The sequence below is a fragment of the Pipistrellus hanaki genome, assembly GCF_964339955.1.
Source record: "Pipistrellus hanaki genome assembly, chromosome: X".
NCBI classification, from domain to species: Eukaryota; Metazoa; Chordata; class Mammalia; order Chiroptera; family Vespertilionidae; genus Pipistrellus; species Pipistrellus hanaki.
In genome coordinates this window covers 41,559,970-41,571,705 of record NC_140524.1, presented here as the reverse complement: position 1 = coordinate 41,571,705, position 11,736 = coordinate 41,559,970, and the positions used below count along the sequence as shown (strand labels likewise).

General features: G+C 36.8%; 2 protein-coding genes across 5 annotated transcripts in view; one reads left to right on the top strand and one right to left on the bottom strand.

The window, feature by feature from the left end:
* Positions 1–1,369: 1,369 nt before the first annotated feature.
* LOC311614807 (large ribosomal subunit protein uL23-like) lies at positions 1,370–1,894 on the top strand (the record flags this gene model as incomplete). Its single annotated transcript, XM_084869943.1, has 1 exon — positions 1,370–1,894. One exon carries the CDS (start codon positions 1,370–1,372, stop codon positions 1,892–1,894), a length of 525 nt encoding a protein of 174 aa, XP_084726069.1.
* A 5,014-nt stretch (positions 1,895–6,908) lies between these two features.
* Positions 6,909–11,736, bottom strand: part of AMOT (angiomotin) — a 66,878-nt gene continuing 62,050 nt past the window's right edge. For all 4 annotated transcript variants that reach the window (XM_084870277.1, XM_084870278.1, XM_084870279.1 and 1 more), the window contains one exon: positions 6,909–11,632. In XM_084870277.1, the coding sequence (XP_084726403.1) occupies positions 11,535–11,632 (98 nt within the window). In that variant the 3' untranslated portion in view covers positions 6,909–11,534. The remainder of the gene's footprint in view (positions 11,633–11,736) is intronic.

The window sequence follows — 11,736 nt, the reverse complement described above, 5'->3', positions numbered from 1 at the left end:
AACAATTGCAACAAACAAATTTTAAGAGACCTAGGAATAAACTTAACTAAGGAGGTAAAAGACATGTACTCAGAAAACTACAGGACGTTGAAAAATGAGATAGAGGAAGATAAAAACAAATGGAAGAATAAACCCTATTCATGAATTGGTATAATCAACATCATTAAAATGTCCATACTACTTACCCAAAGCAATCTATAGATTCAATGCAATCCCCATTAAAATACCAATGGCATATTTCACGGACCTAGCACAAACTTTCCAAAAACTTATGTGGAATAAAAAAGACCCAAATAGTTGCAGCAATTCTGAGAAAGAAGGACAATATTGGAGGAATCATAATACCAGATATCAAGCTATATTACAAAGCCACTCTTCTCAGAACTGCCTGGTACTGGCATAAGAACAGACATATAGATCAACGGAATAGAATAGAGAACCCAGAAATCGACACAAGCCATTATGCTCAATTAACACTTGATAAAGGATACAAGAACATACAATGGAGTCAAGACAGTCTCTCCAATAAATGGTGTTGGGAAAATTAGACAGATACATGCAAAAAAATATGCAACTAGACCACCAACTTATACCATACATGAAAATAAAGTCAAAATGGATAAAAGATTTAAATGTAAGTCGTGAAACCATAAAAATTCTAGAAAATAACCACAGGCAGCAAAATCTCAAACTATATATGTTTATCAATATATTTCCTAGGACAATGGAAACTAAGGAGAAAATAAACAAGTGGGACTACATCAAAATAAAAAGCTCCCGCACAGCAAAAGAAACCATCAACAAAATAACAAGAGAGCCCATTATGTGGGAGAACATATTTGCCAATGTTAAATCTGATAAAGAATTAATCTCCAAAATTTATAAAAAACTCATACTACTTAACAAAAGGAAGATAAACAATCCACTGAAAAAATTGGGCAAAGGACCTAAATAGACACTTCTCAAAAGTGGACATACAGAAGCCCAAAGGGTATATAAAAATGTTCAGAGTCACTAATTATCTGACAGATGCAAATCAAAACAACAATGAGGTACCATCTCATACCGGTCAGAATGGCTACTATCAACAAATCGTCAAATGACAAGTGATTGCTAGGATGTGGAGAAAAGGGAACCCTCATGCACTGCTGGTGGAAATGGAGATTGGTACAGCCTCAGTGGAAAACAGTATGGAGTTTCCTCAAAAAACTAAAAATGTAACTCCCATTTGACCCAGTAATCCCACTTCTAGGAATGTATCCCAACAAATCAGAAATATTATTCAGAAAGGATATATGCACCTCTATGTTCATAACAGCACAATTTACAATAGCTAAGATTTGGATACAGCCTAAGTGTCCATCAGCAGATGAGTGGATTAAAAACCTGTGGCATACCTTATTACCAAGATGTTGCCAATACTAAGAAGGAAGCCACTGCTTCTCCTAAAGTAGAAACCAAAGCAAAGGCTTTGAAGGCAAAGAAAGCTGTGCTGAAAGGCATCCACAGCCACAAAAAAAGAAAAAAGAAAAAAAGAAGAAGATCCGCAAGTCACCCACTTCTGATGGCCAAAACAATAAGGCTCCAAAGGGAGACTAAATATCCTCAGAAGAGCGCACCCAATAGGAACAAGCTTGACCACTATTCCATCATCAACTTCCTTCTGACTACCAAGTCAGCCATTAAGAAGATAGAAGACAACAATACACTTGTGTTCATTGTGGGTGCCAAGGCCAACAAGCACCAGATCAAGCAGAGTGTGAAGAAGCTCTATGCCATTGATGTGGCCAAGGTCAACCCTCTGATTAGGCCTGATGGAGAGAAGAAGGCATATGTTCGACTGGCTCCTGATACTGGTGCTTTGGATGTTGCCAACAAAATAAGTGTCACCTAAACTGAGTCCAGCTGCCTAATTCTAAATATAAGAATTTTACACTATAAAAAACAACAAAAAATAACAGCTGTGGTACAACTATGCAATGAAATACTGCACTGCTGTAAAAAAACACACACACACACACAAAAAAAAAAAAACCACAAAAAAAACCCATAACAACAAAGAACTCTTACCTCTCTCAATAGCATGGATGAACCTGAAGAGCATTATGCTAAGTGAAATAAGCCAGTCAGAGAAAGATAAATGTCACATGATCTCACTCATTTGTAAATATAATGAACATCGTAAACTGATGAACAAAAGTAGAGACATAGAAGCATTGAAGAGATCATCAAACCTCAGAGGGAAGGCAGGGGGAGATGGACAGGGGGAGAGGTTAAGAGATTAACCAAAGACCTTGCATGTATATAAGCATAACCAATGGACACAGACAATAGGGGGGTAAAGGCCTGGCCTGAGAGGCCGGGGTTGGGGAGGGCTGGTAAAGGACAATGGGGGAAAAGGGGAACATATGTAATACTTTCAACAATAAATAATTTTACAAAAAGAAGCAAGCAAAAAATATGAAGCCAAAATGAAATGTAGAAAAAACACTGACTATGGAGGTGTGTTGGGCAGTTAATTAATAAAAAATTCTGTTTCTTTCTCTATTATTTCCATGTTTATTTGTCAGCTTTTCAAAATTCATACTAAATCCTAAATAAACAGTTTAATATCTGGTTTTGTTTCTTTACTTTCTTTATTGATTAGGGTGTTACATATGTGTCCTTATTCCCCCATTATCCTCCTATTCCCCCCACTCATGCCCCCACCCCACTGTTGTCTGTGTGCATTGGTTAGGCTTATATGCATGAATACAAGTGTTTTGGTTGATCTCTCCCCCTTACCCCTATCCTCCCCTACCTTCCCTGTGAGGTTTGATGGTCTGATCGATATTTCTCTGTCTCTGGTTTTGTATTTATAATTTTTAAAAATTCTTTTTCATAAAGAGAGCCTTCCAAATTGTCAAGGCTTCAAGACTCATAGGATGTGGATCAGCCCCTGGATATAACAGGAAAAAAAGTTTTAAAAAGCATATGCATTTTGTTTTTGATCTTTTAAAATTTTTTAGGGGAAGAATACATATGTAATGTGTTTGTCATATAACTAGTTTCTAACACATAGCAGGTTGCAAAAATGTTATTTTCCTTTTCCTATCTCTAGCTAGTACCATAGGTATCATGGTGTCTCAAGGTCTGCCATTCTTTAACCATCTATTGGAACATAATACATATCTTGATTATTTCCCATTTATCCCCCTTGTTGGAGCTACCCAGACCACTATAGCTGGATAAATGCAAATGACCATAGATTCATATTTTTTTAAAATGTTAACTGACCTTCCTTTTCCTATTTTGATTTTTTGATATTTTTTTGGAAATTTTATTCTTGTGGACATGAATATTTTGGGTGAGAATGACATGCACAGTCGGAGAATGGAGTAGGTATTGCTAAGATAAGAGAATAAAATGTCGTGTGGGCAGAACCAGTTTGAAAATATTTGAAGCTTGATGAATAGATCTTAAGGTTGTAAAATATTTCAGTATATTGAGATTTAAAAATATATTTTATCTGTTTTACATAGACAATTTGGGATCCATGTGAACGAATTTGACATCAGAAGTTGTATTTAGTCTCATGTAATCAAAGAATGTAAGAGCCAGAAAGCATATTAGAGATCATAATCCAGTGACCTCATATTACAGAACAGTTATTGGGGCTAAATGAACTGGCCAAGATCATAAATATGGTTGTGGTTGTCTAAAGGACTATAAACCAAAAGTAACCAATAACATGTCTTGTTTGATTAGAGCATTAAATTCAACCAGTTGAGAGTCATAGCTGAATAAGGGAGAAAAAATCCTATCTGTGGAGAAAAGGCATCTATTTTACCATAAGTACTAAGTGTTATTGAAGAAAATAAAAATGGCTACCTATTGAAATAAGTATGTGTGTGATAGCTAATGTTCAAACTGGACTTATGAAATTAACTATGTGCAGTTGGAAGTCTATTATGTTTTATGAGAAGTGAAGAACAAAAAAGTAAGATAAATGTCTGGAAATCCTTGATCAATGCTTCTCAAAGTATGTAGTCTCAAGATACTAGTAAACTGCATAAAAACTCCTGGGAAGTTTTCTAAAATGCAAATTTCTGCGTTTTACTCTAGAATTATAGGTAAGCTTCTCTTGGGGCAAAGTAAAAGAGTGCATATTGTATAAATACCTGAGGTGATTTCAATACAGATGGTTTGGATAGGACTTCAAAAAGTACTATTTTAGGTTAATTACAGAAAAAATAATGATTCCATAGCAATAACATCTTTTAAGCATAAGAAAAATACTTAGAACAAGGCATAATAATGATTCTAGTATAATAAGAGTCCAATATATCTGGGTTTTAGTTTCAAATCCACAACTATCAAATTTTGGGTTCATTGTTTTACCTCCTCTGTTCCTATTTTATCCTCATTGCAAAAGCAAGCTTTTGAAAGATTTTAAGCAAGGGAATGACATGCTATTAATTATATTTGTTGCTGAATAAATATAATAAAAGTGTAGAACAAGTTAGGGGCAGATCAAGTTAGGTGAATATGCTATTGAAATAGTCTAGGTAAAAGATAATATTAGCTTAAAATAGGTTGTTGACAGTACAACAAGAAAATAGTGAATGAGATTTATTTTGTTAAGATCAGTGAGTTTATAACTTCTGAGGATTTAAGGGATATTAATGATTTGAGGGTTCAGGTATTTGAACATGAGGTCAGATCAGGTAGGTCAGGGCTAAAAGACTAGGATAAAATGGTGCATTAGAGGACTAGAGGTCTCTCAGAAATCAAAGGACAAATAGGGTCAGAGTAGAACTGGGAGGATGGCAGACTGTGGCCAGACAGTGAGGTACTGGCATATCTGATTTCCATGGTGGAGCAATTCTATGTGATGGCCAGCTCTGGGTTAGCCATGAGAACAGCAGGCTAATGTGGAAGTCAGTGGAGTTGGAGAGGTTAACGAACTTGATAGGCCAGGATGCTGATTGAGTCATTTGGAACTGCAGTGGACAACTGTGATTCAAAGGCCAAAAGTTTGGGATAGTGACCAAATCAGTTGATGAGAGAAAACAAGAAATAGTTGGATGACCAAATGTAAGAGGAAAAATAGCTTAGAGCCTGTTCTAGAGTGCCTTTAAAGAAAATATCTTCCCCTTTGATATGTGGATTGTGGGAGAATGAACCCCTCCATATCTGAGACAGTAGTCTTTTTTTTTTAATATATATTTTATTGATTTTTTACAGAGAGGAGGAGAGAGGGACAGAGAGCTAGAAACGTCAATGAGAGAGAAACATCGACCAGCTGCCTCTTGCACACCGCCTACCAGGGATGTGCCTGCAACCAATGTACATGCCCTTGACCCCTTGACCGGAATCGAACCTGGGACCCCCCAGTCCGCAGACCGACACTCCACCACTGAGCCAAACCGGTTTCGGCAAGTAGGTTTTGATTTAAGGCAAAAGATTAGGTTTAAAAAAATTTTTGTAAGCACCAAAGCACAAACATGCTATTTATTTGGTTGGTGAGATATATTTTGGTTCCAGGAGCAGCACTTCAAATTTGTCATTATAAAGAAATTTAAATTCATGAATACTTACATATTTCTGGATGAAATACTATGATGTCTGAAATGTGCCTCAAAATAGTAGAGGGTGGATGGATAGAGATGATAAATGAAGCAGTATTGGCCAAGTATTGATCCATTGATAATAGCTTGAAGCCCCCAGTAATGGACACATTCTGTTTTTGTTTATGTTTGAAGTTTTCTTTAATAAAATAAATAAATAAATAAACAAATAAATAAACCAGTTTATCTTTATAGATTCATCCCATTGTTTGGGTTGGCATCTTTTCATAGTCTCACTTTGAGAAGCTTCTTGTCCACTCATGAGGTCCATAGGGATATGTATTTATCCTCATTTGATCTTAAGGAACTTGTTCTTGGGTAAATGTCTGCTTAGAGGCTGACATGGGACTAGGTCTCTGTGTTTTTTTGACTTCTGGACCAGTATGTTTACCACCTGAGTGAGTTTGTAAGTTTCCATGAAGAGTATGTTAAAATTCAGAGTAGTTCTCTAGGGTCTTTGATTTTGGAAACATAGTCTTCATTTGATTGCAAGTCTGATGTAATGAGATTGCCTTTGCACATATTCCTTTTGCAAGGGAATTTTTGTTCCATCTCACAGTTCATCATTTTAACTCCAACACATCCTTCAAAGTTCAAGTCAATCCCCACACACATACTCTCTGTGCCATCCCAACAATCATTCCTTTATTTGCATTTGTTCTGTATCTTGTTCAAACTTTTTTCATTTTATCAATCACAATGAATTTTAAATGTGTGTATGTGCATGTGTGTGTGCAATTTTCTCTAATAAACTAGAATCATAGACTTTATTTTTTTAAACTTCAGGGCCTTTTACATAATGGCAACATATAATATGTAGCTATTCAATAACTCACACATGCCTGAAACTATAGGTCTATGGCAAAGGCAAATTTAAAAAAAAAAAAAAAAAAGGGGGAACCAAAATAACTGCCCTGGGCTTAGCCTATTTGTGAGTACTTATGATATGGTATAAAAATCTGGGGTTGTGAACATTTTCCTTTTTGGAAACTAAGTCACTCAGAGGTCTTCATTCAAATATCAGGGTGAATGTCAATAAATGTAGAAAGTGTTCTAAGACCAAGTCACTTATAGTATTTTTTCTCTGAAAAAAACCCTCCTATAGGACAAGATGGAGGTGGAGAAGGTGGGAAGCAGATGTTTGTTTCTGCAGTTGTGCAACTCATAGACTGTGAAAAATCACTTGTTACAGTAATGTAGGCCCACAGGAAGGAAGATGAAGTACCATACAGATAATCATGTCAGTTATAATGCTACATAATATCTAGAAAGGCTGATACAGAGTGATCTTTTGAAAGAACATTTGTTTATTAAGAATGAGGCACAATATATGTCTGAAAGGAATGCTTCACAAAACTTTGTAGGAAGGTATAGTTAACTTAAGACCATCTTCTTTGTCCTGAAGAAGAGGAGTGGGCTTTCACACATATAGTTTTCAAAGTGCTTCTCATAAGTATAAAAAGGAATGCAGCCCATCTTAATTAAAGAGTAAAATTTAAAATGAGTTATATATCCTCTCCCCATTTATTTTTCAACATACATCAAGCTTATTTCACTGTGAAAGTGTCATTTCCAAGCCTGTGGGGATCTTATCTCCCAGTTAGGCTGGGCCTCAGTGGTAAACAGGAGGCACAAGGAGGACAGTGTAAAGACAGCTTTAACATTTTCAGCGAAAAGAGCCAATTTGTATGTGGTACTGATTTGCTTTTAATAACAAGCTTCCTCAACCAGAACTGATGAATTGGCATAAGAACAAGGGTACAAAAGGAACATCAAGGGGCCTTCCAACATTCTAACCAAATGATTAATTCTCTGTTTTGGGTGGCCATCATTTTATCCCTTGGAACCAGGAGATAAAAAGATGCAAAGTTTGTAATATATGCTGCCTGAATATATAAAGAAACTGGTGCAGCCAGTGGTGTTGTCTTAATATTGTACTTTATAATCACATTCCATATATTAAGCAAATGCAAATTCTGCATGCTGCCCTTGAAAGGCAATTTCACTGCATACTAAATTGAAAGCAATCACTGGTACAAGCTCAACTAAAACATCTGTCAGGTAAACACAAAAGCATTTTACACACAGTATTGCATTTTAAAATAGCTAACTTTATTGTCAGTGAAAAGATAGGCACAGAGTGGATTCACACCTGCTTAATTTTACTGGAACTAGCTCCATTGATTACAGAATGGGGTCTTAATCATTATGAGGCCAAACACATTTCAAACCAAAGGTGATTCTTCTCTAGCCATCTGCCAACCTCAGCTATTCATTTTACAAACACATGCCATTAATCACAAGGGAGGCCACAGAAGGAGGTTTGAAGGCTTCATGTAACCCATCGTTGCTACCAGAAACAAACAAACAAACTCCCGACACTGGTCCGACTGATGATGGATGGCACTTGGAAGATATATTCCAAGGATCATGCCAGGCTGAAATTGGTGGCAATTAGCCCATAGCTAATGCTTTCCTTTGAAAACAGGTTCAGTAAGAATGCACACATTTTAAGTAACAAACTCCATATGTGAATGAGCAATTGAGATAACAGGAGATTGTATGGCTAACAGGCATGAGAATATAATTTATAAGAGTTAGTGCATATGTATACATTTTAAGTTGCTACATTATTAGTTTTTAGGCTCTTCATAACAAGTAGTTTGCATGGTAATTTTGTTCATTTTCCAACTGTTGTGCACAGCCAACTGTGTAACAAGAAAAAGAGAATGTGATGGGTCTCTTAGTATGTTTCCTATGGCAGGTGATGGAAAATATTTCAGGTTCCTACTATCCTCTCAACCTGAAGCTCAAAAGCAGCACTGAAAACAAATCCTTCATTAAAACAACAATTAAGATACATGATTTTATAAGAAAGCTTAAACTATTTTTATTTAATAAAAATGTTAATAAGAATTTCATATCAAGTAAAGTTTGTTCTAATGAAATTTTTCTGTACAAGGGACATTGAAGTATAACTGACTTAGAAGGTCCCCAGAGATCACCATGCAGTGCAAGTTAAGACAAGGTCACCCTCCTGTTCTGAGGTGCCAGTAAAATGCATAGATAGGTGGGAGTCCAGAAACGTCCCCCAAGTGTTACATTGACACAATTGTGAAAAGGTGGCTACCTTGAGATTTCTCCCATAAACCTGAATTTTTAAATGTCATCTATTAGGGATCTTCTGAAAAGACTGAATCAATCTTCTTTGTAAACATAATACACTGACATGGACTTCTTTCATCTCTCAAATGTACAATGTATTTGAGTAAATTACCTGGGATTAAAAACTGAGCCAAGAGGGAACCCTCTGGTGTGAGGGGGGAGAGTTGTTGTGGAAAGTTCAAAGTAATACTTAGCTAAAAACTTCCTCCTTTCCGAAAATACATGAGCCTAAAAAGAGATGACTGCCACACAGTATGGAATTATGACATTTGTCACTTTACAGAGTGTAAATAAAACCATGGCTCCCAGAGCTAGCAAAAATGCTGGCAATATATTATAAAAATTAAAGGTTTATTTTTTTCTATTTATTTAGACAGAAAGTAGCAGTACTGAAGTTTGCTACTTGTTGCTCTTACTATTTGAGTTTTTTCTTTGACTAAAGGATAATATTAATGAGCATTAATACAACTGCACTTTTAAGTTCTATTTGTGATTCACTAAATAACTGAGGACTAATGTGTATGATAATCACTTCATTATTAAAAATGTCAAGACTGCTTGAAAAAGCACATCACTTTCCCTCTTATCTCCTCCTTCCCCCCATACAAAATAATTCCTTTGAAAAGATGGTCAGCAAACTGCGACTCATGAGCCACATGTGGCTCTTTGGCCCCTTGAGTGTGGCTCTTCCACAAAATACCACTGCCTGGGCGAGTCTATTTTGAAGAAGTGGCATTAGAAGAAGTTTAAGTTTAAAAAATTTGGCTCTCAAAAGAAATTTAAATCATTGTACTGTTGATATTTGGCTCTGTTGACTAATGAGTTTGCCGACCACTGCTTTGGAAGATCATTGGGAATGACACAAGAATACTGTTAAGTATGTCATTCCTATACTTACAGAGAAACTCTGTAAGATTATCCAAGACAGCCAATCTCGTAGCAAGAGAAGGAGTGAAGTTGATATTTTAGGGTAGATGTCCCATGTGACTCCATACTGAAATCAGAATCAGGAAAGGAAAAACCTTGCAAAAGGCACTGCAGGAGAGGCAAGATAGGAAATCAGAACCCTGTACAAACTACTGAAGCCAGGGCCAGTTTACAAAATACATATGCCCTGGACTGTGAAGATACCTTTTCTTAAAATGGGGATTTTTATATATAAGGGTTTCCCAAAATAAGTATGGCATTTGGCAGAATGGGAAGTTGTGTTGTATGATCTTGAAAAAGTCACTTAAAGTCTTCAGGTCTCAGAATCCTCATCACAGGGTTGGGCTATTGTATTGTTAAAATTCCTCCCAGCCACTATGCCTCACAATGTAATATATCAGGCCTACTCTTCTATTAATCTGCTTTCTAACTAGCATATCCCCAAACCTCTAGCCCCACCCTTATATAACACCCCCAGCCCCCTCACCTCCCCCCAAACCCTTGAAAACTGATATAAAGGGTAGATAAATGACAGAGCAGTGACCTATGGCAATGAGCAGCCCTTCTGTGTTCCTGGAGGCAGCCTTTAGGCAAAGCTTGGAGTCATGCCCTCCTTGGTCCCTGCCCACATGTACATTTCCTGCTGCTCTCCAAAAGTATTCCAAGATGGAGTCACTGGTCATGAAAAGAGGTAGCTGAGGACTCTGCTGCAACCCACCTCTCCCCTGACTACAGCACAGTACTTTGGGTTTCTGATGCTTTTCCCTTGGAGGTGATAGTCAAATATGTCTAAGAATTTGGGAAATAAAATGAATTATTTCAAAGTAGTCACCAGAAATTCAAAGCATTCAACCTGTTACCAAAAGTGCTTCCTCATTTTGCAAATAATTGACAGTTTGAGATTGGTGACACAGCCAGTGAATTTGTGCTGAAGAAGAAGTATACACTAAGCAGAATGGTCTCAGGAAAGGCAAGAAAGCTGTTCATGGCTAGACAGAGACCACAAAGGTCTACATTCAGCAAGCGCCTCATGCAACTCTCCATCAAGGCCTCCGGTGGTTTAACTCTCTAAGAGAGAGGAAGTTTCAGCTAACTCTCCTAGTGGCTGAAAGCAATATATTAATTACCCAAATGCATAAATTATTCCAGAGTATATATATATGAATGTATGAACCTCCAAGAGGGAACCAAAAGAATCAACTTCCAAAGCACCACTGAAATGAAGATAAAAACAATCCCCTGGCACAGGGTAGCTGGGAAATTGGAAGGGAAAATTAGCTCCAGCACCCTTCCACACACCAATACTCCCTACCTTTCCTCCAGTTTACATGGCTCCAATAACTATTCCCTTTCATAAGCCCATGGTAAGAGCTCTCTCTCTGGATGCTGCCTAGATGGTAACTCTGCAAAACATCACATGTGCAAATTCTCTCCGGCTTCCCATTTCTGAACTACTTTTACACACTGTTTTCCAAACATACTGTGCTCTTCAATAAAAAATGATCTGTAATATGGAAATGCTAAAAAAATTTTAAGCACATTGCAAAACATTGGTGAATATCCAGCTATTAACAGTCCCAGTATTTGTATAAATCCAAATGATAACCTTTAGAGCACACTCTGATTGGTTTGTCTTTAGAGGTACTCTCTAAGTGCACCAAAATAGACTAGAGTTCATATGGCATTGTGAAGGTACTATAATGTCTCAATTAAAAAGTCCCTTTAAAAAACATTCTCCCAATCCCTTGTGCTGACCCTCAAAATAACAACAACAAAAGGGAAAAATCATTAAGAGTATTCTTGCTGAGAAACTGAAGCTCTTGGTTAGAACATTTAGATGAGATATTCCACCATTTCTGCATCAGGCTCTTGTCCCAGGATCTGAGCAGCAGCTTTTCTTTCCAGAGTACTGGAGTGGAAAACGGGACCATCTAAATAGAAATAAGGGATTAGAAAACACTTAGAGATAACATAAAAACACAAATTTCTAAAAATGTACAGCTTTTAAAGCCCCTATGAAGTCAATAACCAGGTG